This window comes from Macaca mulatta, chromosome 16 (assembly GCF_049350105.2).
Source record: "Macaca mulatta isolate MMU2019108-1 chromosome 16, T2T-MMU8v2.0, whole genome shotgun sequence".
NCBI lineage: Eukaryota > Metazoa > Chordata > Mammalia > Primates > Cercopithecidae > Macaca > Macaca mulatta.
This window is the reverse complement of record NC_133421.1, coordinates 91,414,824-91,441,108: the sequence shown is the minus strand read 5'-3', so window position 1 is coordinate 91,441,108 and position 26,285 is coordinate 91,414,824. Positions and strand designations below refer to the sequence as shown.

General features: G+C 58.3%; 2 protein-coding genes and 2 long non-coding RNA genes across 15 annotated transcripts; 2 read left to right on the top strand and 2 right to left on the bottom strand.

The window, feature by feature from the left end:
* Positions 1-450: 450 nt before the first annotated feature.
* SLC25A10 (solute carrier family 25 member 10) lies at positions 451-15,785 on the bottom strand. Of its 8 annotated transcripts, none has more exons than XM_077969402.1 (11): positions 15,292-15,785; positions 12,986-13,105; positions 12,459-12,573; positions 12,317-12,365; positions 12,022-12,063; positions 11,213-11,256; positions 11,017-11,087; positions 10,601-10,693; positions 10,221-10,325; positions 8,055-8,111; positions 6,960-7,968 (listed from the first exon to the last, which is right to left on the bottom strand). In XM_077969402.1, the coding sequence occupies exons 2-11, from the start codon at positions 13,067-13,069 to the stop codon at positions 7,867-7,869; spliced, it is 762 nt and encodes a 253-aa protein (XP_077825528.1). In that variant the 5' UTR covers positions 13,070-13,105; positions 15,292-15,785; the 3' UTR covers positions 6,960-7,866.
* A 307-nt stretch (positions 15,786-16,092) lies between these two features.
* Positions 16,093-18,864, top strand: LOC144336067 (uncharacterized). The gene is made up of 2 exons (XR_013407488.1): positions 16,093-17,688; positions 18,407-18,864. It is a non-coding gene; the product is annotated as an uncharacterized LOC144336067 (long non-coding RNA).
* Positions 18,865-22,010: 3,146 nt separating this feature from the next.
* Positions 22,011-26,204, bottom strand: MRPL12 (mitochondrial ribosomal protein L12). Of its 5 annotated transcripts, none has more exons than XR_013405797.1 (5): positions 26,028-26,154; positions 25,167-25,353; positions 24,492-24,964; positions 22,492-23,133; positions 22,011-22,407 (listed from the first exon to the last, which is right to left on the bottom strand). XR_013405797.1 is itself a non-coding variant. In NM_001266331.1 (5 exon segments), coding segments are annotated over 5 exon segments (597 nt in total). In that variant the 5' UTR covers positions 26,102-26,204; the 3' UTR covers positions 22,020-22,290.
* On the top strand, positions 22,801-26,149 carry LOC144336074 (uncharacterized). Its single transcript, XR_013407496.1, has 2 exons — positions 22,801-23,018; positions 24,666-26,149. It is a non-coding gene; the product is annotated as an uncharacterized LOC144336074 (long non-coding RNA).
* Positions 26,205-26,285: the final 81 nt, after the last annotated feature.

Genomic DNA, 26,285 nt, shown 5'->3' with positions numbered 1-26,285 from the left:
TGTCGTCGGCTTCGGCCGAGGCTGACTTGCCTCATGGTCACAAGATGGCTGCCAGCAGCCTCCAAGGCCATTTGCTGTGTGGTTCACACATGACAGGAGCAGAGCTTCCACCAGTAGGGCTGGGACTGTCGTACTTGCCCAACCGACAGCTGACAGAGAAGCTTGCATCCCAGAAGCTACAATAAACATCTTCTTACATATCATTGGCCCAGTTTGGGTGACAGGCCCATGCCTAAACCAATCACTGTGGGCCATGCCGACTGGTTTAAACCAACCCCATTCATGCTGGGAGCTGGGGTCGGGCCCTGGTGTCCCTGAGGCCCAAGGACTGGGGTGGGGTGGTGACTGCTCCAACAAAATAGCAGGCATTTTACTAAGTGGGGGGGACAGGATGTCAAATGGCCTGAAGCATCATATGACTATTTATTTTACTATTTTATTTATTATGTATTTATTTTTGAGATGGAGTTCAGCTCTGTAGCCCAGGCTGGAATACAGTGGCGCAATCTTGGCTCACTGCAGTCTCAGCCTCCCGAGTAGCTGGGACTACAGGTGCGCGTCACCACACACAGCTAATTTTTGATTTTTTAGGAGAGATGGGGTTTCACCATGTTGGCCAGGCTGGTCTTGAACTCCTGACCTCAAGTGATCCACCTGCTTCGGCCCCCCAAAGTGCTGGGATTACAGGTGTGAGCCACTGCGTTCAGCCTGAATCGCCACATGAGTATTTATGCACACCCAAACCAAAATGACCCAGAAAGGCAGAGCACAAGGCAGCAGGTGCGGTGATATTAACATCAGACAAAATAGAAGTGAAGACAACGATGATTACATAGGACCTAGAAAGAATATTCCATTACTGAAAAAAAGAACGGTCTGCCTTATGTAACTGTGTGACCATCAGAAGTGTGTCCACAGAGCCTCAATTGCATCGGGGCTCCCAAGGCACCTCCCCTCATGTCTTGCCATCAGAACTGGGTCACATGGAGGCTGGGCACGGTGACCCATACCTGTAATCCCAGCACTTTGGGAGGCCGAGGTGGGCAGATCATTTGAGGCCAGGAGTTCAAGACCAGCCTGGCCAACATGGTGAAATGCCATCTCTACTAAAAATACAAAATTAGCCGGGCATGGTGGTGCATGCCTGTAATCCCAGCTACTTGGGAGGCTGAGGCGGGAGAATCATTTGAACCAGGAGGTGGAGATTGCAGTGAGTCAAGATGATGCCACTGCACTCCAGCCTGGGCAGCAGGAGCGAAACTCCATCTCAAGAAAAAAGAAAAAAAAAGAACTGGGTCACATGGTTTGCCACCACTCACCCACCTCTCCCGTCTGGGCAGACTGGTGGGCTCTGTGTCACTAAGATGTTTACCTGAGACTAAAGCAGCAAGCGTAGACACGGGGCTGGATCACGCCAGGAAGGACTGAGGCACACAGAGGTTGGACAGATCCAGAAACACAGGGAGAGACCTTCACATGCAATCTCAGAATTTACAAGGTTGGCTCAACACAACCAAACAAGGACATACAAGATTTAAACATTACGACTGGGCCCGGTGGTTCATGCCTGTCATCCCAGCACTCTGGGAGGCCAAGGCAGGCAGATCACCTGAGGTCAGGAGTTCGAGACCAGCTGGCCAACACAGTGAAACCCTGTCTCTACTAAAAATACAAAAATTAGCCAGGCGTGGTGGTGGGTGCCTGTAATCACAGCTACTCGGGAGGCTGAGGCAGGAGAGTCACTTGAACCTGGGAGGCGGAGGCTGCAGTGAGCCTAGACTGAGCCATTGCACTCCAGCCTGGGCAACAAGAGTGAAAACTTGTCTCAAAAAAAAAAAAAAAAAAAAAAAAAAGATTTGCACATTACAATTAGCATGCCTCATCAAAAAGTCATGAATACCTAAATTAAACTGTGTAACCGAGAGGCAACACGTGTTCTCAGACGTTCATGCAGCAGTTCACAAAAGTGCAGCAGTTATGAGACTGCAATAAAAATATCCATAACTTCAGAAAACTAGCTGGGCCGTGGCTCATGCCTGCTGCCCCAGGGCTATGGGAGGCCAAGGCCAGAGGATCACTTGAGCCTAGAAGTTCCAGCTGCAGGGAGCTATTATCGTGCCATCTCACTCCAGCCTGGGTAACAAAGTGAGACCCCATCTCAAAAAAAATTATTATTATTATTTTTTGTTGTTGTTTTTGAGATGGAGTTTCGCTCTTGTTCCCTAGGCTGGAGTGCAGTAGCGTGATCTTGGCTCACTGTAACCTCCGCCTCCTGAGTTCAAGTGATTCTCCTGCCTCAGCCTCCCAAGTAGCTGGGATTACAGGCACGCACCACCACACCCAGCTAATTTTGTATTTTTAGTAGAGACAAGGTTTCTCCATGTTGGTCAGGTTGGTCTCGAACTTCTGACCTCAGGTGATCCGCCCGAAGCAGCCTCCCAAAGTGCTGGGATTACAGGCGTGAGTCACTGCACCAGTCACACACAAAAAATAGTTTTAAGGTATGAGGTTCAGGCCGGGCGCAGTGGCTCACACCTATAATCCCAGCACTTTGGGAGGCCAAGGCAGGTCGATCACCTGAGGTCAGGAGTTCGAGACCAGCCTGGCCAACATGGCAAAACCCTGTCTCTACTAAAAATACAAAAATTAGCTGGGCGTGGTGGCAGGCGCCTATAATCCCAGTTACTCGGGAGGCAGAGGCAAGAGAATTGCTTGAACCCGGGAGGCGAAGGTTGCAGTGAGCCGAGATCGTACCACTGCACTCCAGCCTGGGCAACAAGAGTGAAACTTCGTCTCAAAAAAAAAAAAAAGGAAATACCGAGAGTCAAGTGATTGGTGATGCCCAGGCCATGGTGCGGAGCAGAGCCAGATTCCAGAAGCTTTCAGAAACCACTGGTGCCACCTCCCAGTTACAGGTTTTCCAGCCCACACCCTCTGACTTTATGGGAATTTTTCCGCCTTTTTTGTTTTACCACCTCAGTATGTGTCCTAAACGCTACATTTTCTTTCTTTTTTTTTTTTTTTTTGGAGATGGAGTCTCGCACTGTCACCCAGGCTAAACTGCAGTGGTGCGATCTTGGCTCACTGTAACCTCCGCCTCCCGGGTTCAAGCGATTCTCCCGCCTCAGCCTTAGCTGGGATTACAGGTGCCCACTACCACACCCAGCTAATTTTTTGTGTTTTTAGTAGAGACAAGGTTTCACCATGTTGGTCAGGCTGGTCTTGAACTCCTAACCTCAGGATTCGCCCGCTTCAGGCTCCCAAAATGCTGGGATTACAGGTGTGAGCCACTGCGCCCGACCCTATAGTTTCATTGTGCTTCTTTGTTTATTTATTTATTTATTTATTTATTTTGAGACGGAGTCTTGCTCTGTCGCCCAGGCTGGAGTGCAGTGGCCGGATCTCAGCTCACTGTAAGCTCCGCCTCCCGGGTTCACGCCATTCTCCTGCCTCCGTCTCCCGAGTAGCTGGGACTACAGGTGCCCGCCACCTCGCCCGGCTAGTTTTTTTTTTTTATTTTTTTAGTAGAGACGGGGTTTCACCGTGTTAGCCAGGATGGTCTCGATCTCCTGACCTCGTGATCCGCCCGTCTTGGCCTCCCAAAGTGCTGGGATTACAGGCTTGAGCCACTGCGTCCGGCCTCTTCTTTGTTTATTGAGACAGAGTCTCACTCTGCTGCCCAGGCTGGAGTGCAGTGGTGCAATCTCAGCTCATTGCAGCCTCCACCTTCCGGGCTCAAGCGATCCTCCCACCTCAGCCTCCCAAACAGCACAGGCGTGTGCTTCCACGCCCAGCTAATTTTTTAAAAAATTGTTGTAGAGATGGAGTCTCACTAACTTGCCCAGGCTAGTCTTGAACTACTGGGCTCAAGCGATCTTTCCACCTTAGACTCCTGGCTAGCTGGGGCTACATGCACGCACCGCTACGCCCATCTCCATTTGTGTCCAAGTTTCTATAAATACATTTTCTTTCCTCTTTGTACATACAGAGACATGGAATTATTGGGTTAGATGGCAACTCTATGTTTAACGCTTTGAAGAACTGCCAAATTCTTTTCCACAGCGGCCACACCACCTTCCATTCCCAGCAGTGCTGGATGGTTCCAATTTCTCCACAGCCTCACTAACACTTGCCAACGTCTGTCCTTTTGATTTTAGCCTAGTGGATGTTACGGCATCTCATGGTGGTTTTGATTTGCATTCCCTTAATAACTGATAATGCTGAGTGGTTTCTCATGTGTTTATTGGCCATTTGTATACCTTCGTTCCCATCCTGTGTCAATAACAAAATTTTCTTGTAAGAATTTTCTTAAATATTCTAGACCATAGTCCCTTATCTGATATGATTTACAGAGATTTCCTCCCATTACGCAGGCTGTCTCCCTCTTTCCTGATAGTGTCCTTTAAAGTTTTTTTTTTTTTTTTTTTTTTTTGAGACAGTTTTGCTCTCGTTGCCCAGGGCTGGAGTGCAGTGGTGCAATCTTGATTCACTGCAACCTCTGCCTTGCGGGTTCAAGCGATTCTCCTGCCTCAGCCTCCCGAGTAGCTGGGACTGGTGTGCGCCACCATGCTTGGGCAATTTTTTGCTATTTTTAGTAGAGACGGGGGTTCACCATGTTGGCCAGGCTGGTCTCAAACTCCCGACCTTAGATGATCCACCTGCCTCGGACTCCCAAAGTGCTGGGATTACAGGCGTGAGCCCCTGCACTGGGAGAAGAGACTTTTCTTTCCCCACTGAATTGTCTTGGCATCCTTGTTGAAATTTTTTGACAATAAATGATTATTGTGTAACTTTCTGTAAACTAGGAAGTCACTTAAAAAAAAATGCATGGAGGCCGGGTGTGGTGGCTCATGCCTGTAATCCCAGCACTTTTGGGGAGGCTGAGGGGGGCGGATAACTTGAGGTCAGGAGCTCGAGACCAGCCTGGCCAACATGGTGAAACCTTGTCTCTACTAACAATACAAAAAGGAGCCAGGCTTGGTGGTGTGCACCTGTAGTCCCAGCTAGTCAAGAGGCTGAGAAATGAAAATCACCTGAACCCGGTAGGTGGAGGTTGCAGTGAGCCGAGACCTCACCACTGCACTCCAGCCTGGGCGACAAAGCAAAACTCCATCCAAAAGGAGGAAAGGAAAAAAAAAAAAAAAAAAGGCACAGAGGTGACTGCTGACTCAGCAGGTGACTGCTGAAATGCTGACTCAGCAGGTGACTGCTGAAATGCTGACTCAGCTGGGTCCAGCTCTGTCCCTGGCGCCCAAGCGTGAAACTGACCGGCTTCTGGCCTTCGCACCAGGTAGTCTGCAGGGCCTGTGGGGTAAGGGCCGTGAAACCCCAGGACTGACATTCCCTCTGACCTACCCCTACCCTGGGCCTGTACCCTGGCCCTGGGGAGCTGGGGCTTCTGTGGAGGGTGGGTAAGGAGCTCTGCCCACTGGCCTTCTCTCCCGCCCCACCCTCTGCACCCTGCCCTGCGGTGGTCCACTGCCAGGCCTGGCCCTGCCAAACCAGACTGGGAACTTTCATCCCCTGACTGGCACTGTCCCAGTGGGGCTGACAGCAGGGAAGGGCTGCGGGTGATGCCAGCCTCCGGGGTGACCCTGGTAGGACGGCCACTTCCTCCAGTGCTCCCATCAAAGCAGCTCTGAGAATGTGGTCCCTGCATCTGCAGTTTTTGGCATTTGCTGGCCAGAGCTGCCTTTCTGAACCACCTGGTTTCTCAGGAAGCAGCAGCCGTCCCCCTGAACCTACCCACCCCGTCCCTGGCTGTGAATTTCCAACCTGGGCACTGGGTACCATGTACAAACCTCAGACCTCCCGCTGATCTCCAGTTCAAACAAAACCAGCTCTTCACAAAATGCACATGGCGGTCAGAGAAATTTGAGCACTGAATGGGTATTTGAGAATATCAAAGTTTTTTTGTTTTTTTTTTTTCTGAGACAGGGTCTTGCTCTGTTGTCCAGGCTGGAGTGCAGTGGCACAATCATGGCTGACTGTGGCCTAAATCTCCTGGGCTCAAGTAATCCTCTCACCTCAGCCTCTCAAGTAGCTGGGACTACAAGTGCGTGCCATGACGCCCAGCTAAGTTTTAAATTTTCTGTACAGATGGGGGTCTCACCATATTGTCCAAGCTAGTCTCGAATTCCTGGGCTCAAGAGATCTTGCCTCAGCCTCCCACAGTGCTGGGATTACAAGTCTGAGAGACCACACCCAGCCCACCATTACATTCTTTTTTTGAAATGGGGTCTCATTCTGTCACCCAGGTTGGAGTGCGGTGCTGCGATCACAGCTCACTGCAGCCTTGAACCTGCAGGCTTAAGCGATCCCACCTCAGCCTTCCAAGTAGCTGGGACTACAGGCTATTTGCACCACTGCACTCCAGCCTGAGCAACACAGTAAGACCCTGTCTTAAAAAAAAAAGGGCATCTTTGGGAGGCCAAGGTAGGCAGATCCCCTGAGCTCAGGAGTTTGGGATCAGCCTGGGTAACACAGTGAGACCCCAATTCTACAAAAACATACAAAAATTAGCCACGTGTGGTGGCACACACTCATAGCACCAGCTATTTAGAAGGCTGAGGTAGAAGACTGGTTTGAGCCCAGGGGGCCCAGGTTAGTAAGCCAAGATCGTGCCACTGCACTGCAGCCTGAATGACAGAGCCAGATCCTGTCTCAAAAAAACAATTAGTGCTTGCTGTTGGTGGGGTGGCCCCATGCAGTCCAGTCTCTACACTGCCTGAGACCCCTCAACCCCAGACTCCTCGTCTCGTTCCCTTCCCCCCAACACCAGTTTTGGTTCCTCCTACTTAAACAATTCCTTCGCCCAAAGGCCTCCCAAATGCACAGCGAGGACCCTGGCTCCTCCCCAAAAGGCCGTGGCCTTGTCCTCCTTACGGGGTGCAGGGGGTCCTGCTGGTCTGGACAGCAAGGCAGCCGGCAGGCGGGCTGGGCAGGCAGGAACAGACGCGGCAGCTCCCGGCATTTATTGACTGCAGCCCCCCCCAGAGCACACTGCCCTTCCCAGGTGGGGCGAAGCCCAGCGACTAGGGAAGCAGAGAATGCAGCAGCCACCCGGGGGACTCCTTGTCGGGAGAAGACCCTGAGGAGGAACTGCAGCCCGCCTGGGCCATTCCCCCAGGGAGCCAAGCGGGACGCCGGCACAATCCCTGAAGACGAGACCGCCTGCTGGTGAGTGGAGAGGCTTTGGCAAAACTGTTAAAGCCACTGTGGGATGGATGGGGGTGCGCGGGACCTCGGTGGCCCTTCACCCTCACCCGTGATGGCTCCAAAACCTCTCTGGGCCCCTCCCTCCCAGGCACTCGCTCGTGGTCTGCGTTGTTTGTTCCTCCCACCCAGCCGCGGGGTCTTGGGGGGAGTTGCAGCTGCCCGAGGACACGGAAGGTCTGGTCGCTCTCAGCGGACACAAAGTGCACAGCTAGCACTTGGGTGAGCAACAGCCAGGCTGCACCCACACTCTGCCACCCGAGTCCTCGATGGAAAGTGCTGGAAGATGCTGCTTTGGGCCTCAGAGGCAGGAGGCAGGGAAAATACCCTCCCCCGGCCCAGGAGAGGGGAGAAATGAGCCTCTGGTGGCCCCTGTTCCCCTGAGGAGCTGCCAGCGGGAGGGGCAAGGCCACGCAGCGCCCAGCCGGGAGAGCCTGGGAGCCAGAGCAGGGGTGGGGGTGCAGCTACAGCTGAGAGGGGACGAGGCCAGGAGGAGCTCAGCCAGCAGGTGGGGGGACAGCAGGGGCCTGCTGGGGAGGACGGGTGGCCATGGCCAGCGAGGTTGTGGCCCCAGAAGCAGGTGCTGGGCTTGGGACTCTTTGGAAGAACTTAGCGCAGCTGGCCTGGCAGCCCAGCCATTCCCACGGCCGGTCAGGATGGCACTTTGATGCCAAAGTTTTTGCGTAGCTGTTCCAGAAACACAAAAGTGAGCACGGTGTGGGGGATGAGGCGGATGCCAGCTGGGACGAGGCCCTGGAGGGAGACAGGGAAAGTGAGAGACAGAGTCCGAAGGGACTGGCTCCCCATTGCCCGAGCCGCCACCGCCGCCACCACTGCACCTTGTAAAAGGCCAGAGGCCCGAGCTTCGCTGTCTCCACGGCGCAGTGGAAAACGCCCTGCAGAAAACGCAGTGAAACAATCAAAAAGGCTGCTTCTCACCCACAGGGCAATGAAAATCCCCTCCCAGGCACCAGCCAGGCACGGTGGCCTGGGGACTCTCAACGTGGGTTGTGGGTGTGAGTGGCAGCTGCTGGCTGGTAACAGGTAACCACAGGTCTGCAGGCACCAGCCAGGTCAATGGCCGCCCTGCTTGCTTATGCAGTACAACCAGGGCCCAAGGGTGCAGCCCAGGGTCCAGCGGGCGGAGGGGGCTGTGAACAGAACCATGAGAACCAGGGACGCAGCACGGCAGGGTCAAGGAGAAGAGCAGGGACAGAGCCATGGGCTCTGCAAACGTGGAAGCCCCATGGAGCTGGCGGGGGCCCGAGGGAGGAGAACCAGAGCATTTACGAGGCACAAACTGCCATGAGCAGCACCACCTCCGTTAATCTGTGAAAGAAATGCTTTGGCTGGGCAGAGTGGCTCACGCCTGTAATCCCAGCACTGTGGGAGGCTGAGGCGGGCGGATCACTTCAGGCCAGGAGTTCAAAACCAGCCTGGCAAACATGGCGAAACCTTGTCTCTACTAAAAATAGAAAACTTCACCGGGCACCGTGCCATGTGCCTTTAATCCCAGCTACTCGGGAGGCTGAGGCAGGAGAATCATCTTGATCCCAGGAGGCAGAGGTTGCAGTGAGGGGGAAAAAAAAAAGAAAAGAAAGGGTTTTTTTTGTTGTTGTTTTGAGACAGAGTCTCGCTCTGTCGCCTAGGCTGGAGTGCAGTGGCGCAATCTCGGCTCACTGCAACCTTCGCCTCCCAAGTTCAAGCAATTCTCCTGCCTCAGCCTCCCGAGTAGCTGGGACTACAGGCGCCTGCCACCTCGCCCGGCTAATTTTTGTATTTTTAGTAGAGACAGGGTTTCTTTTTTTTTTTTTTTTTTGAGACGGAGTCTCACGCTGTTGCCCAGGCTGGAGTGCAGTGGCGCGATCTCGGCTCACTGCAAGCTCCGCCTCCCGGGTTCACGCCATTCTCCTGCCTCAGCCTCCTGAGTAGCTGGGACTACAGGCGCCCGCCACCGCGCCCAGCTAATTTTTTTTTTTTTTTGTATTTTTAGTAGAGACGGGGTTTCACTGTGGTCTCGATCTCCTGACCTTGTGATCCGCCCGTCTCGGCCTCCCAAAGTGCTGGGATTACAGGCTTGAGCCACCGCGCCCGGCCGAGACAGGGTTTCACCATGTTGGTCAGGCTGGTCTCCAACTCCTGACCTTGTGATCTGCCCGCCTCAGCCTCCCAAAGTGTTAGGATTACAGGCGTAAGCCACCATGCCTGGCCAAAAATAAACATTTTACAACAGAGTCTCACTCTGTCACCCAGGCTGGAATGCAGTGGTACAATCTTGGCTCACTGTCACCTGGACCTCCTGGGCTCAAGGGATTATCCCACTTCAGCCTCCTGTGTAGCTGGGAGGCACATGCCACCGAGCCTGACTAATTTTTGTTTGTTTGTTTTTGAGACGGAGTTTCATTCTTGTTGCCCAGGCTGGGGTGCAATGGTGTGATCTCAGCTCACTGCAACCTCCGCCTCCCAGGTTCAAGTGATTCTTCTGCCTCGGCCTCCCGAGTAGCTGGGATTACAGGCGCCCAACACCACGCCCAGCTAATTTTTTGTATTTTTAGTAGAGATGGGATTTCACCATGTTGGCCAGGCTGGTCTTGAACTCCTGACCTCAGGTGATCCACTCGCCTCGGCCTCCCAAAGTGCTGGGATTATAAGCGTGAGCCACCGCACCGGGCCCCTAATTTTTGTATTTTTGGTAGAGATGGGGTTTCAGTATATTGCCCAGGCGGGTCTTGAACTCCTAGACTCAAGTGGTCTGCCCGCGTCAGGCTCCCAAAGTGTGGGGTTACAGGCGTGAGCCACTGCGCTGGGCCAAGAAATCTTCAAAAACAAAAACAAGGCAAAGGCACTCAAAGGCGCGACTCCTCTTCCGAGGCCTAGTGCTGTGCAGAGATAGGCAACTGGAAGCGAGGGGGACCCTCCCTGGGTTCCCAGTGCGAGTGTCCGCGCCCCGGAGAGGTGAGGGGCCTCGCTGGGCTGCACAGCCTGACTGCACAGGCCCCACTCACCTGATACTCCCCCTTGGAGTTCATCAGACGGGTCTTCAGCACATCCAGGGGCTGACACAGGAACGTGGCACATCCACCCTGGGGAGGGGGCTCGTCACCAGCGGCCTGCCAGGTACCCCTGGCACCACTGCCGAATCCCACCCGCATGCCAGTCCAGAAAGAGCCCCTCAACCTGACTCCCGGGAAGGCCAGGAGCATGCTGGCGGGGGCACCCAGCTGACCCATGAGCTCTGAAAGCCCCAGCACCCACTTATGAGCCCCAGGGGGGGACTGCCAGATGCCCGAGGCCCCCGCCTCCCCCAGCGCTCGCCCCATCCTGGGTGCCCTCAGCTCCCAAGGCCGGCCCAGGGACACCCACCCTAGCCACGCCAGCCACTTACTGCAATAAAGCTGGCAACAAAGTGAGTAAAGATGTTGTCAGACAGGTAGCCGGTGCTAAGGACCAGCTGCTTGGCCTGGTCGTAGCAGGACAGCTGCAGCGGAACAAGGGTGGTCAGGGCTGCAGCGGGGGGCCCAGCTCAGGGAAAGCACACAGTGCCCCAAGCAACACCACCTGGCAATGGCCAAGCACCTGCTCCGTCCATCCGTGAGGCCCAGAAAGGGGAGGCACCTGCCCGAGGTCCTTCACAGGCTGCAGCCCTGACCCACCCACGCCCCCAATCCCGCCCCACCAAGGCCACAGCTGGTGGTTCCCCAGGAGGGTCTTGGTGCCCAGTGCCTTGTTCTATGGCCTCTCTCAAGATGGAGGTCAGAGGTCGCAGGCACTGCCCACACCCACCCCACGCAGGAGGCCTACCTGGCCCACGGTGACTAAGGCCCCTCGGCTGGACGCCATGGTCGCACCTGAGAACAGTCTCCTCAAACCCTCTGCATGAGCAAGGGGTGAGGCAAGGGGTGAGGCCAGGCACCTGGCCCAAATCCCTCGGTGCCCAGCGCTGCCCACCCTGCCTGCAACCCCAGACCCTCGCCTGTGCGCAGCACCTGCCCCTCACCTTCACGAGCCACGCGGTACAGGCCATCCAGCGCGTGGGCGTAGCTGCCGGGGACACGGAATGACCACATGAGACTCCCCCGGCCACTGGCTCCCACAGAGGGTCCTCCCAGGCCCTGTTGCAGGCCGGGGGTTCTTGAGGAAGCAGAGGCCTCATGGGCCTGAAGGCCTCTCCCTGGGAACATCTGAGGCTGGTCCTACCGTCCCACAGCCACTCCGTCCACCCCGCCTGGCCCTCAGGGAGGAGGTTCCGTCTTTTCCAACAGAGCCCCTGGATGGGCACCGCTCCTCAAACACAGGCCTCCTGCCTGCCAGCCCCCGGGAGTCCTGAGGGAACACAGTCTGTGTGCAGAGCTAGAAGCCAGAACTCCCCAGGGGTCCTCGGAAGCGGCGGGGAAATGGCTCACGCTACAGTTGGAGTGGACCCCAGGCCCTAGAAAGGCCCCGGGCCATGGCAGGAGGGTACCGCTGCCCTGAGCTGGGCAGGGAGGCAGTGCCTCCTTCAGGTGTTTCTGTTGCATGAGCTCTGTCCATACCTGCGGCCTTCACCTCCGCACTCAACGCCCTAGGTGCAAGCAGGCCCAGCCCGCAATCCAACCAGGCTCTCCCCGCAGGAAGAACCCAAAGGTCCTGGGGGGCGGAGTGACACCCCTGAGTCCAGAACAGCCGTCAGGACCCTCCATGGACCACACAGGCACCACAGCCTGCTGGAGTCCTGGCTAGGTCACGGCACAGCAGCTGGGGGTCTGCTCCCGCCCAAGCCTCCTGCACCCCAACCACCCCGAGAAGGCAGGGCTGCCCATGACTCACTTGCGCCGCTGACCCTGGGGCAGCTTCACGTCATTCTGCATCCTGAAACAGAAGCAGGTGGCGGGAGGGGCAGGCAGGCTGAGGGGCCTGGGCAGCCCTGGCAGAGCCCCACGGGCAGCAGGGGAGCTTATGTTGGTCAGCGGGGCCCACAGGACAGGGCACGCCAGGGCTCAGGGACACCCACCCTCCTATGCCCAGGACACCAGGGTCTGAGTGGCTTGTTCCAGGCTGACCCCACCCTGCGAGCAGCCCTGGCAGGCCCTAGCCTTGCAGGTAGGGTGGAGGGGACACCAACCTGACGTTGACCAAGTCCGCGGGCGTCCCCACGAAGCCTCCAGCTAAACCTGCGGTGACACAAACCCCAGAGACGAGCAGAATGACACGTGGCATCCTCAGCCCACCTGGCCGCCCCGTGCCCCTCCCACCCGGCAGCTCACCGCTGATGGAGCCCAGCAACACCTTCTGGTGGAAGGGGAGGGGCCCCTGGCTGCCCTTGGCCACACGGTCCCGCACAGTCTCGTAGATGGCGAACCGAGTCAGGGAGTAGGTCATCTGGGGGAGAAGGGCCCGGCTTGGAGGGGTAGGCACGCCCCACACCCTTCAGCCTCACCACCCTGGCCCAGCCAGGCCCCCCTCAGCCCAAGGGTCCACAGGGACCCTGAGGGGCCATTGGGCCAGCATGCAGCTGAGCCAGTTCACAAATCTAGAGCTGCACCCTGCTTTCTCCCTCCCTGGGCCTCAGTTTCCCCACCGGTAAGTGACGGCCTCAGGCCCAGCCCTGAGAACTGGGTGGCTGCCCATGGAAGGCCCACCCTGGGGTCACCAACTCTCGGCCTGGTAGGTCCTTCCTTGCACAAAGTCTTGAAACAGAAATGGAAATAGCTTGGATGCCCACTGCAGGACTGAGCCCGTATGGGAGCCCCGAGGGGTCGTGGGGAGTCCGAGACTGGCACCCACCGCACACCTGTCTGCACAGCGAGGCGCTCAGGCCGCTGTAGAGCGCCAGGATGCCGTCGGTGCGCACCACCCTCAGTGCCATGCCCGTCATGCGCAGCTTCACCTCCTGCTGCGTCTGCAGATGCACCTGTGGGAGCGAGTGTTCTCAGACCTCACAGCGACCCCAAGGGATCGGTGCCAGGTCCATCCAGAGAGGCGGAAAGTGAGGCAGGAGACAGTGATAAGGCCGCCCACGGCCCTGCCCAGGGACTCCACACCCCCGCTTGGAACCAGCTCACACCATTGCTTTCCAACAGCAACCACATCAGCGGACATGGAGCCAGAGGCCATGGAACTGAGAGTGCCCGTGAGCCCCGCGGGCGCCCGTACTGCACCTGAGTCCTGGCTGCACTGGCCTCAGGGGCTTGCCATTCTCCTTCTGCAGATGAGGAAACTGAGGCACGGAGCGGTAACGCACTCGCTGGCGCCATCAGGATTTGGGCCCAGCGAGGAGACCCCAGAGCCCTCCTTTTTATCCACCACACCATGTCTCAAGAGGGACAAACGTTTACGGGGACTCAGAAACGGCCAGGGAGCCTGCAGGACCATGGGAGACTGAGGAGGTAGCCAGAAGGCCTTGAAAGGCAGCAAGAGCTCAGCAGCGGACAAGGGGATGATGCAGCTGGCCGCAGGGCATAGCAGCCTCCTCCGCAAAGCACCTAGGAGCTGCGGGCAGGCACTCGGGGGCCATCAGCCTGACAACCTCCCATTCCGTTGGCCTCCACCACTCATAGGACCTCTGCCTCCTGGCCTGGCCAGCTGAGAGCTCCAGGCAGAAGCGGGGTGGGCCAGGGCCAGAAAGGAAGGCCAGCATCTGGCCCAGGATCCCAGCTCCTGGGTCCCACTCCCAGCACTGACCCCAAAGAAACCCATCCACTGCTCAGTGTGACCTGCACACACGCGGCCCCTGTCACGCACACCCAGGGGGGCGGCAAAGATGGGTGGGGACAGAGAGGGGCCTCCCGTTGTGCTAGCCCAGCAGAACAGAGGGACTGGGCCACACAGGCAGTAGCCCCTGTCCAGGCCAGATGCCACAGTAGGGATTGTAGGGACATGGGACAGAGTGATCAAGAAGCTTTAAAACGATCTTTCCGCAGCCAGAGAGCCCTGGTGAGCAGTCCTCAGGGGCACACCCAGACCACAGCCCCATATGCTGCCAGCAGCTGGCTTCTTCCACCCTCCCAGGCCAGAGGGCAGTCCCGCCTCCACACGGGCTGCCTTTCCTGCCTCCCCCAGAGTGTTCTGCAGCCAAAGAGTGCCTGATGGGGCGGGGCCAAGAGGCAGTGAGGCTCAGAGGGCCTTCAACACCCAGAGGGCCCGTGGGAGAGGCCCTGGGGGGAGGGGCACCTGTGCGGCGCCCAGGAGGAAAGGAAGAGCCAGATGCCAAGGAGGGGCTCCTCCTGCCCACGCCAGTGCCTTCCTGTCGCTGGGACTGCATCTCACTGGCCCTGGCTGCCTGTGGCCTGGGAGCTCTGCAGGCCTCTCCCAGGACCAGCGAGGTCTCAGGTACCCCAAGACGCCCACATCTGCTCACCTGGCCTTCACACAGTGGCCAGCAATGTTGCTCGTTAGTAAAGCCAGTCCCCTCAAAAGTTGCTGGAATACAAGTACCCTGGGCAGGCTGCTAAAATAAAGGTCCCCCAGACGGGTGGCTGCCGAGTGAGCACAGCCAGGTTCACAGGGCAGGGCCCGCTGGGCAGACTGTGCAATGCCTTAGGCCCTTTCTTCTTTGTTCTCTGTGGCAAGACAGGGTCAGAAAACAACGCCCCTTGGCTGTCCCTGGGAAACAAGGAGAGCTCTGTCTTATTTTGCCCCATAAGCTTTTTAAAAAAAAAAAAAAAGTAAAAGAACTGTGGCTGCTTCTCGTGCTGAGAAATGCCCACTCTCATAGAGCCAGGACCACACGCATGCGGGGTCTCCCGCATCTCTCCTGGGGGTGTGCTGGTCCTAACATTGCTTCCAGTGCCCACCCAGCTTTCTCCGGAGGAAGCAGCCCAAAGCCGGGGCGCAGGGTCACCCCACTTGCCCAGGGCCACGTCCGGCGGTGTGCTAAGCACCCCTGGGTGGGGGGCGGCTTGGCCCATGCCCTGGGTCTGCTACAGCCAGCACGCCTCCAGATGCCAACACCTGTGCACCTCACAGAACTCCCCCCACAACTTCCAACTGGGCGGAAAGAGTGTTCTTCAATGTATGGGGGTGGGTAGCTCAGACAAGCCAAGTGACTTGCCGAAGGTCACCAAATATTAAAGTGCAGAGCTGGGGCTGGATCGTCACCTGCTGAGAATTGGGAAGCCGGCCGGGAAGCTGGGGAGCCCGGCTGCGCCCTGCAGGCCTCGAGCTCGGCGGCCAACAGCCGAGGGACACCCGGGATCGGCCACCCGGGCGTCGGGGGCCTCCTCGGTGTCTCCAGGAGGGGGCCCCGGGCGCAGCGATCCGCGGGTGCGTGGGGCCGGGCTGCTGCCGTTGCAGGCGTCTGGGCGGCGCCAAGGTCCCATCCTCCCCGCGTTCCGGGGCCCGGCCTCACCTTGAGCAGGTCCAGCGGGTGCGTGCAGCAGGCGGCCCCGCAGGAGGCCAGCCCCCCGAAGTACCAGCGCGACACGCGCGCCTCGGCCGCCATGGCCCAGAAGAGCCCAACTCCAGCCCGACCCCGGCCCGACCCCGGCGTGGACTGACCCGCAGCGCCCCGCGCCCCGCGCGCGGTTCAAAGCGCCGCCCGCGCGCCCGCACCCCGCACAGCCAATGCGCGCGCGCGCCCCGGGGGCGGGACCTCTAGGCCACGCCCCCAGCGATGGAGGCGTGCCCGGCGCCTTAAAGCGGCCGCGGAGGGGCGCCGAGCGCGGTGGGCCCAGCCTGGCGACGCGCGGGTGCTCTGGGGCTGCTGCGTGGCGTCCTCCCCTCCCCGGGCTGGAGCGCGGCGCTGAAGGCCACCGCCCGGGAACCGGCCCCAGGCTCACGGGACCGCGGCGGGCGCCCTGCCAATCCCCAAGAGGCCCGGCCCCTGGCCCTGAACCTGCCCCCCGCCGTGGCCAACCCGCCGCGCAGGCGCTGGCTCGTGAGTCATCCGGCGGGGGCCACGTGTGTGCGGCGTGAGCCCTGCGTCCACTGGTCTGCAACCCCTGCCCCCACGAGGGCTCAGCCCCGGCCCAACTGCAAGAGAGCAGAAAACCGGCTTCGGGAGCCGGGCGCGGTGGCTCACTGCTGCAATCCCAGCTACTCAGGAAGCTCAGGCAGTAGAATCGCTTGAATCCGGGAGAGGAGGTTGCAGTAAGCTGAGATCGCGCCACTGCACTCCAGCCTGGGAGACAGAGCGAGACTCCATCTCGGAAAAAAAGAACCTGCTTGGGGCCAGATTGAATGAAAACTGGGAGAAAATGGCGGTTACGAAGGACTTGCCTCCTTTCCCACACACAGATGACCGGGAGCTCCCGCTCAGTTCTGGTCTGGCTCTGACCAGACGCCCCAGGGAACCACCCTGGAAGTGGGGCCCCGGGGTGGGTCCTGGGGCTCCCGTTCCCAGGAGATGCCTGCCTGCATCTGGGCCCCTGCTTGGATTCTATTTCCCTGCGAAGAACAAGGAGGTACTGGTGTGTTCTTGGCCCAGGTGCACCTGCTGGGGAAAATGAAATTTAAGTCCCCAAGGCTGCTTTGGGGCTGGGCCACAGGGATGAAGAAGCTGCAGCTCCAGCTTAGTCACTGCTGTCTGGCTTCCCCCACCCTCCAGGGCGAAAGGTGAGGGGCACTGGAAAAACCCCTCAAGCACCAGAATGTGTCCAGCTCTGTATCCGCGCATCCAGCGATGCCCTGGCTGTGTCAGAGGCGCAAGACACATAGGATTTTCAGCTTGGCTGTGGGTTTATTGGGCCGTAACCCCGACATAGGCAGGCAGGCTCTGTATTTGTCTTCATTGGCCAACTGGAGGAGACTGTTTTCTAGACCCTTAGGTGGCCTCTGACCCCGTAAGTCATCAGCGGAAGATTTGGGCTGGCGAGTGAGCAGCTGACCAGAGGCGGTCCCCCTGCCCGGAAGTGTGCTGTGGTCCTTGGTTTGGTTGTGACCCTCAGGTGTCGCCCACACAGACCGTAACTACCTGGCGATGGGGAAGGGTGCCAGGTGGACACGGGGTGAAAACACAGCCACACCTGGTGGGGAAGCAGGTGGAGGTGCTCAGGAGGCAGCCAGGAGAGTGTGGCATAGCGCTGCCCACACCAAGCCTGGGCTGGGGCTCCACATGTGGAGATGGCGCAAATGCACTGCAGGGACTCAGAGGGATCACGCCAGGCTTAAAAGGCCCAGAGCAAACAGACTCAACAGTTAGGAAGTGGCCTGATCTCAGTGTAAACCATGATGAGTTGCATCCGTCGGCTCCCAATTACTAAGAATCAGAGGCGATGGAAACCTTGAGGGAAGCAGGGCCTGGAGGGCCAGTGTCCCCTGAGTCTGAGACACTCCAGGAAGGAGCGGGGCGGGCCTGGGCTGCAACCTGTCCCTCCCAAGGCCACCTGCAAGACAGGGCTGGAACAGGCTGCTGGCAGAGACCACCAACGCACAGAACACTGGCTCCCGGCTGGAGGAGGAACCGCTCCAAAGCAGAAAGAGCAGGGCCCTGAGGTATGTCGCCCGGGCTAGAGTGCAGTGGCCGGATCTCAGCTCACTGCAAGCTCTGCCTCCCAGGTTTACGCCATTCTCCTGCCTCAGCCTCCCGAGTATCTGGGACTACAGGCGCCCGCCACCTCGCCCGGCTAGTTTTTTGTATTTTTTATTAGAGACGGGGTTTCCCGGTGTTAGCCAGGATGGTCTCGATCTCCTGACCTCGTGATCTGCCCGTCTCGGCCTCCCAAAGTGCTGGGATTACAGGCTTGAGCCACCGCGCCCGGCCAGAGATTTACAAAGAACAAAAAAGGCTGGGCATGGCAGCTCTCACCTGTAATCCCAGCACTTTGGGAGGCCAAGGTGGGAGGATCTCTTGAGGCCAGGAGTTTCAGAGCAGACTGGGCAACACAGTGAGACCCCATCTCCACAAAAAATCAAAAGATTAGCCAGGCATGATGGCATGTGCCTGTAGTCCCAGCTACCTGGGAGGCTGAGGTGGAAGGATTGCTTGCACACAGGAGGCCGAGGCTGCAGTGAGCCTTGATCAAGCCACTGCACTCCAGCTCGGGTGACAGAGTGATATTCTATCTATATTAAAAAACAAAAATAGGCTGGATGTGGTGGCTCATGCCTGTAATCCCAGCACTTTGGGAGGCTGAAGTGGGCAGATCACCTGAGGTTAGGAATTCGAGACCAGCCTGGTCAACGTGGTGAAACCCCCCCTCTACTAAAAATAGAAAAATTAACTGGATGTGGTGGTGGGCGCCTGTAATCCCAGCTACTTGGGAGGCTAAGGCAGGAGAAACGCTTGAACCCGGGAGGTGAAGGTTGCAGTGAGCCGAGATCGTGCCATTGCACTCCAGCCTGGGTGACAAGTGCAAAACTCGGTCTCAAAAAAAAAAAAAGAAATTAAAAAAAATTAAAATAAGGCTGGGCACATTGGCACACACCTGTAATCTCAGCACTTTGGGAGGCCAAGACAGGTGATTGTTTGAGGGAGTTCAAGACCAGCCTCGCCAACATGGTGAAACCCTGTCTCTAATAAAAACACAAAATTAGCTAGGCGTGGTGGCGCATGCCTATAATTCCAGCTTCTTGGGAAATTGAGGCAGGAGAATTGCTTGAAGCCGGCAGGTGGAGGCTGCAGTGAGCCAAGACTGCACCACCAGCCCGGGTGACAGAGTGAGACCCTGTTTCAAAACAATCAATCAATAAATAAGTAAACAAATAAAACATTAAAAAAATAGAACAAAAGCGCAAGGAGCTGCAGGGGACTGAAGTTTGTGAACTCTGTGAGCTGGAGATGCCAGGAGGGCAGTCAGAAGGTGAGGAATCCTGGAAAACAGGAAATGCATCCAAGGCCAGACTTTTCCAAACGGTGAATTTAGAACTGTAGGGCAGGGACTCACGAAGATCCCTGGTTGATTCTCAGACGGATCGTAAGTTATATCAGTAGGCCCAAGGGGGTGGTTGGGGCAGACCGAGCTAGTTCATGGGACAGGGCTTCCCGTCTAGCCTCCGACTGTGGCCTGGCATCCACGGGTTACCTTGGGGGTCCCCCGGCAGGGAGGACAGCCTCTCGGTGGCTCCTGCGAGTGACCTGGCAGATGCCTGAGCCAGGGCAGGCAGTGAGGAGTCACCAGCGGAGGCTTTGCTGGTCTATCTGATCTGGTTGCAGCCTGGATGAACACAGCATGCCTGTCTGACCCCAAGCAGGGCTCGTCCGAGCTCAGATATGTGCTGCCTTCCAGACGGGAAAGGCAGTTGGGGTCAGGTCAGCAGGGTACCAGGCAGAATGCACCCAGCCCCAGGTGGCAGTGTCACCTCCTGAGGGAAGAATCGTTAACCCCTCAAAACAGCTACCATGGGCAATAGGGACTTCCAGGCTTGGGACACAGCCTTTCCTGGGGACAGCAGGTTAGTCAGACAAACTCTATCAGAAGGCCCTGGAAGAGGACCTGGGCCAGGCAGGGCATGTGCGCCCAGTGAGCCTAAAACTCCCTGCTGCTCCCGCTCCCCCGGGAGTCCCAGTCAGTGGGCAGCTCCCAGATGCACAGTGCCCCTTTCTGGTCCCATGCCAAGGCATCCTTCCAGCAGGAACACTGAGGCCGGAGGGCACGCAGCCCACGGGGCCGCCACACAGGGCATGTTTCCCGAAGCAGGTGCGGAACGTGCCGTGTCTGGCCTCACGGTGGGCCCACAGCCTGGGGCTGGCCTTGGTCATGGGCCAGCTGAGACAGAAATCCTGATTCTCTCCCAGGTTTGGCTGAAAACAGGCGTGCCCAAGAAAAGGAGGCCACGGGTCCTCAGAGTAAGGCCCTGGCCGTTCCAGCCAGTTTATGGGGCCACACCCCCTGCACTCAGCAGTGGCACCAAGGGGTCTGCAGCCTGAGGGTGGCTGCCAAGGGCTGCCCAGCACTGGGCCACACCTCACCAAGAGCAGTGACCAGTGCTCCAAGCTGGCCCCGGCACTCCCAGTCCCCAGGTCCACAAGCCCCTCCTGCCACTCTGCCCACGTCCCAGGATACCCCACTTAACCCCAGAGGAACAGCTGACACCCCACCCTGCAGATGCCCAGGTCCCAGGACACCCCACTTAACCCCAGAGGAACAGCTGACACCCCACCCTGCAGATGCCCAGGTCCCAGGATACCCCACTTAACCCCAGAGGAACAGCTGACACCCCACCCTGCAGATGCCCAGGTCCCAGGATACCCCACTTAACCCCAGAGGAACAGCTGACACCCTACCCTGCAGATGCCCAGGTCCCAGGATACCCCACTTAACCCCAGAGGGACAGCTGACACCCCACCCTGCAGATGCCCAGGTCCCAGGATACCCCACTTAACCCCAGAGGAACAGCTGACACCCCACCCCTGCAGATGCCCAGGTCCCAGGACACCCCACTTAACCCCAGAGGAACAGCTGACACCCCAACCCTGCAGATGCCCAGGTCCCAGGACACCCCACTTAACCCCAGAGGAACAGCTGACACCCCACCCCTGCAGATGCCCAGGTCCCAGGACACCCCACTTAACCCCAGAGGAACAGCTGACACCCCACCCTGCAGATGCCCAGGTCCCAGGATACCCCACTTAACCCCAGAGGGACAGCTGACACCCCACCCTGCAGATGCCCAGGTCCCAGGATACCCCACTTAACCCCAGAGGGACAGCTGACACCCCACCCCTGCAGATGCCCAGGTCCCAGGATACCCCACTTAACCCCAGAGGGACAGCTGACACCCCACCCTGCAGATGCCCAGGTCCCAGGATACCCCACTTAACCCCAGAGGGACAGCTGACACCCCACCCTGCAGATGCCAGGTGCATCCCACACCCCTCCCCACTACCCCCGACGCAGCCCCCTGGCCGGGCTTAGGTTCAGGGGTACTTGCAACGTGAGCCAGGGGTGGCATTGCTGGCTCCAAGGCTCCCTCGGTTTCTCATGCAAGTGCTGAATTTCCTGCTGTCTTAAAAGAGGGCCAACACTGAAAACGGGCAGGGTTCACACTCCAAACCCACCCCTCTAAACAGGACGGGCCCCAGTCCTCCATACCACTGCCGTCCACCAGGCCTGGTGTGGGGTCTCAGGACAGGGCCCTGCACCCAGGGGACCCGCTGAATGTCTGTAGACTCTCAGATGTCTGCTGAGGGGGCAGAACAAGCCTCCCATCCCATCCCAACCCGGATCCCCGCACTGGCTCCGCAGCCCGGCCTGAGCACGGCACTCCACACACTGCCCGGATCCCCGCGCTGGCCCCGCAGCCCGGCCTGAGCACGACACTCCACACGCTGCCTGGATCCCCCCGCTGGCCCCGCAGCCCGGCCTGCGCACGACATTCCACACGCTGCCCGGATCCCCGCGCTGGCCCCGCAGCCCGGCCTGAGCACGGCACTCCACACATTGCCCGGATCCCTGCGCTGGTCCCGCAGCCCGGCCTGCGCACGACACTCCAATGCTGCCCGGATCCCCGCGCTGGCCCCGCAGCCCGGCCTGCGCACGACACTCCAATGCTGCCCGGATCCCCGCGCTGGCTCCGCAGCCCGGCCTGCGCACGACACTCCAATGCTGCCCGGATCCCCGCGCTGGCCCCGCAGCCCGGCCTGAGCACGACACTCCACACGCTGCCTGGATCCCCCCGCTGGCCCCGCAGCCCGGCCTGCGCACGACATTCCACACGCTGCCCGGATCCCCGCGCTGGCCCCGCAGCCCGGCCTGAGCACGGCACTCCACACACTGCCCGGATCCCTGCGCTGGTCCCACAGCCCGGCCTGCGCACGACACTCCAATGCTGCCCGGATCCCCGCGCTGGCCCTGCAGCCCGGCCTGCGCACGACACTCCACACGCTGCCTGGATCCCCCCGCTGGCCCCGCAGCCCGGCCTGCTCACGACACTCCACACACTGAACTGCACAGTGTATTTTTCTCAGCAGCCACCAGAGGCACATTCACTGGTGGCACGTCCTGGTGGGCCTCCTGGTGCCGTCACCAGGCAGCAGCTGCCCCTCCCGCCCGCCACAGTAGGTCTGTGCGGCCTGTCTGGCCCCGCTGCATGGCGCAGGAGGTTCTCCCAAACGGCTCCAGTGGGCGCCTGGTGCTGGGGGTGGTGCCAGTGGCCACAGGAGGGCGGGACCTCGCCAGGGTCCCAGGGACCCCTGAATACAAGTCCTCTGAGCTGGAGCTACTCCAGAACCACCGTGCCGCCCACCGCTTCCAGGGCCGCCTTGATCTTCTCCGCCTCGGCTTTGGCGACATTGGCTTTGATTTCCTGGGGCAGGGACTCCACCAGCTTCTTTGCCTGCCAGAGAGAGCCAAGTCAGGGACTGGGGGCCCTGGGCCGCCACAACGGAACCTGCCTCAGAACCCCCAACGCGGTGCAGACCTGGACGAGGTTGATGCCCTGGACGTAGTTCTTGATTTCCTTGATCAGCTTCACTTTGTCCACGGGGTTCGCCTCAGTCAGGCGGACGGTGAAATGTGTCCGTTCTTTCGCTCTGGGGATCTCTTCTTCCACCACCTTCGGGAGCAGGAAAGAAGGAGGGCTAGGTGAGAAAGGATTGGGGGGAGCTAGCACCTCCACTGCTGGGCCACCCCATTCTAAAGCCCCAAAGGGAGGTGCAGGGGAGGCCCCAGCAAAGCCTGGAGTTAGAAGTCATGTCTCCCAACTCGTCAATCTTTAACCAGCTGGTGCTTTTTCTTTTCTTTTTTTTTTTTGGACGGAGTATCACTCTGTCATCCAGGCTGGAGTGCAGTGGTGCCACCTCAGCTCACGGCAACCTCCACCTCCCGGGTTCAAGCGAGTCTCCTGCCTCAGCCTCCCAAGTCCAGCTGGTGCTCTTCTCTTTCTCATAGCTAGTCAGAGGCAGATCTGCCCAATAACACTTTGTAAACATGTCTCGGCCGGGAGTGGTGGCTCACGCTTGTAATCCTAGCGCTTTGGGAGGCCAAGGCGGGTGGATACTTGAGGTCGAGTTTGAAACCAGCTTGGCCAACATGGTGAAACCCTGTCTCTAGTGGTGCGCGCCTGTAATCCCAGCTACTCAGGAGGCTGAGGCATGAGAATTGATTGAACCTGGGAGGCGGGGGCTGCCGTGAGCCAAGATTGCGCCATTGCACTCCAGCCTGGGTGATAGAGTGGGACTCAGTTTCATGAATAAATAAATAAAAACATGCTTCACAGTCCTTCCCTCAATACTCTACTCCTGTCTCCCTTAGAAAGCATAACTTATGAGACAGGAAAAAATGACATCAAAGTGCTTTGTAGATAAAAGGAGCGTCACTCCTTTCTCAGCCACGCCACAGTGCACATGTAACGACAAACTGACAACCCGCCATGGACTGATGGGCACACTGCACTTCTGACATGGCGCATGGAGACCCAGCACCACCCGGGGATGGGGGGGCTGCATGTCCCCATGGCCTGAGAAGGCTATTATAACATCTCCTCCATCCTCAAAAGCAATCCAGTTTATACAATAGGCTCTACAGTAATCCCAGCTATTCTTACCCAAACGCTCGGCCTGAATCTAATCAGCCTTTAAACTACCTTCCAGTTCTCAGGCATGAGAGTGATGATGCTCCATGGGCACCCCACGCATCTGGAACGTGGGACACTCTACAGGACACGACCTGGTTCCCCAGTGGGGGAAAGGGGCTGAGAGGAGGGCTCTGGCGGAGAGGTTTACACAACCCAATGACCAAATGCAATGGGTGGCTTCAAGTTCACTGGTTTCCCTGCAGAGACTCAAGGACAGAGCTGCCTATTACACCCCTTCGCCTGCGCCAGCCCCTACCCTGCTGCTGCTCCCTGAACTGTCACACACCCTCTTGCCTGGTGGCCCTGGTGCCACCCCTTCCTCTCCCAGGAAGGCCATGCTCTCTTCTGCAATGTCTGCCTCCTCTTTGAAGCCCACCTTGAACTTGGAACTCTCCCTCCCACTTGAGCTTCTTTGTGGAGAAAGGGTTGGGGGGGAGCTAGCACCTCCACTGCTGGCCCACCCCATTCTAAAGCCCCAAAGGGAGGTGCAGGGGAGGCCCCTCCTTTTCTCCACAATGCTTTCAACGTTCTATTTGGTATAGTTTCTTCCTTTTTCCTTTTTTTGTTTTTTGAGACAGGGTCTTGCTCTGTTGCCAAGTTGGAGTGCAGTAGTGTGATCTTGGCTCACTGCAACCTCTGCCTCCCTGGTTCAAACAATTCTCTTGACTCAGCCTCCTAAGTAGCTGGGATTACAGGCGCCTGCCACCACACCCGGCTAATTTTTGTATTCTTATTTGCTTATTTATATTTATTTATTTAGTTTGTTCGTTTGAGACAGTCTCCTGGGTTCAAGCTATTCTCCTGCCTCAGCCTCCTGAGTAGCTGGGATTACAGGCACATGCCACCAGACCCAGCTACTTTTTTTATTTTGCATTTTTAGTAGAGACGGGGTCTCACCATGTTGGCCAGGCTGGCCTCGAACTCCTGACCTCAAGTGAATCCACCCATTTCGGCCTCCCAAAGCACTGGGATTACAGGCGTGAGCCACCACGCCCAGCCTTTTTCCTCTCTTAGCTTAGTGTCTGTTTCCCTCCATTAGAAACATGGCCTCCACATGCAAAGACTTGTACATCCATGGAAGGGGGTAGGTCCCAGGAGGCTGCAGGAGGCCGGCACAGGTGTGCAGGCTGCAGACAATGACGGCAGCTGCAGAACCTGAGATACCGAACCATGGCACATGAGGCCATAGGCGAACTAGGCACCACAGAAATGCCTCTTTCTGCCCAGGACTCACCTCCTGGGCTGCTGCAGCAGGGACAGCCCCAGGCATCACACCACCCATTGGCACAAGCCCAACATCCTGGATCTTCAACGTTTTCTGCAGAGATAGAGAACAGTGTCCACAGCTGGCCCTCACACCAGCCGGAACCTACTGAGGAGGGGCAACTAGCCTGGCATGGACCTTGCACCTGGACAAACACACTTCTGACAATTTGCTAAACTCCCAAAATACACCAGGAACAAAACACAGGGGCTCCCAAACTTCCAGCCCCTGGGTCTGTGCCACCCTCTCATGATACCTTCAGGAGCTCGTTGAGGTCTGAGATTTCCAGGAGAGTGAGGCTGGCGATGTCCTGGACCAGTTGCTGAATCTTGGGGGGGTACTCCTTGGGGGCGTTATCCAGGGGTGCACCAGCAAGGGCCTCACACCTCCGATGGCCGCTACTCCTCATATGTCGCATGGCACAGACGCATGGCACCTGTCGCCTAGCCCCCACCCCCAATTCAAACAGACCTGTCAGTCCTGGAATGGAAGGGGCTGCAGAGACCAGGGGGACAGGACAGAACTGGGGGACTGATGGGTGCCATAAGCTCAGGCTGATAATCACTAGGGCCGGAAATTACCTAGCTCCTTGGTCCCAGTCCAGGGTTCTCAGATCTCAAGGGGTCCGTATTGGTAAGATTTGCAAGTTACTTTAAATTCTTCAAAGAGCCTTAGAAAGCCACGTGTTTACTTGCAGCTATACCACTCAAACCTCAAGCTTCTGGTGTGAATGAACTACATCAACCCAGCGGTGGTGAAACTATTACTTAGGTGCATCTTCCTGAGCAAAACCTCCCAAAACGTGGGGCCCCCTGGCCGCAAAACGCCGCACCCATGGATGGGCCTTTGCTGCGGAGATGGCTGAGGCCGGGGGAGGAGCAGGGAATCGTCCAAGGTCATCTGGGGCCGACCCTGGCGCTTTCCACGGCCCAGGAAGGAAGGGACTTGCGCACCGGGAGGCCTCCTCCCCAGCCCCCAGTAGGACCCCCAAGCCCGGCCTGGCCGCTGTAGGGAGGCCGGCCCCGCTGCCCGCCTCCGCCCGGATCGACCCCTCAGTGCCCGCCCGTCCCCTACCCTGCCCACCGGCCCAGTCCTGGCGCCCCAGGATCCCGCGTACCTAGCAAGGCGGAACGCAGCAGCCCGAAGCCCAAGGCAAGGCCCCCACAGGGGGCGAGCGGCCGCCGGCAGCATCGGTCCGCGGGTTGGAAGGTCACACGCGGTTCCCCGGGAGGAGGCGACGCTCTAGCCGCCTCGGCCGCCGGGGATTCGAGCTGAGGAGCGACGCTCTAGCCGCCACAGCCGCCGGGCATTCGAACTGGGGAGGGACGCTCTAGCCGCCGCAGCCGCTGGGCATTCGAGCCGGCAATGGCGCTCT

Coding starts and splice junctions, on each gene's coding strand:
- SLC25A10 (XM_077969399.1), bottom strand. CDS start 15,634: ATGGCGGCCGAGGCGCGCGTGTCGCGCTGGTACTTCGGGGGGCTGGCC. Junction 13,106..15,541: donor ACCCGCTGGACCTGCTCAAG/GTGAGGCCGGGC, acceptor TCGCTCCCACAG/GTGCATCTGCAGACGCAGCA. Junction 7,969..8,054: donor GGCCTCTGGCCTTTTACAAG/GTGCAGTGGTGG, acceptor GTCTCCCTCCAG/GGCCTCGTCCCAGCTGGCAT.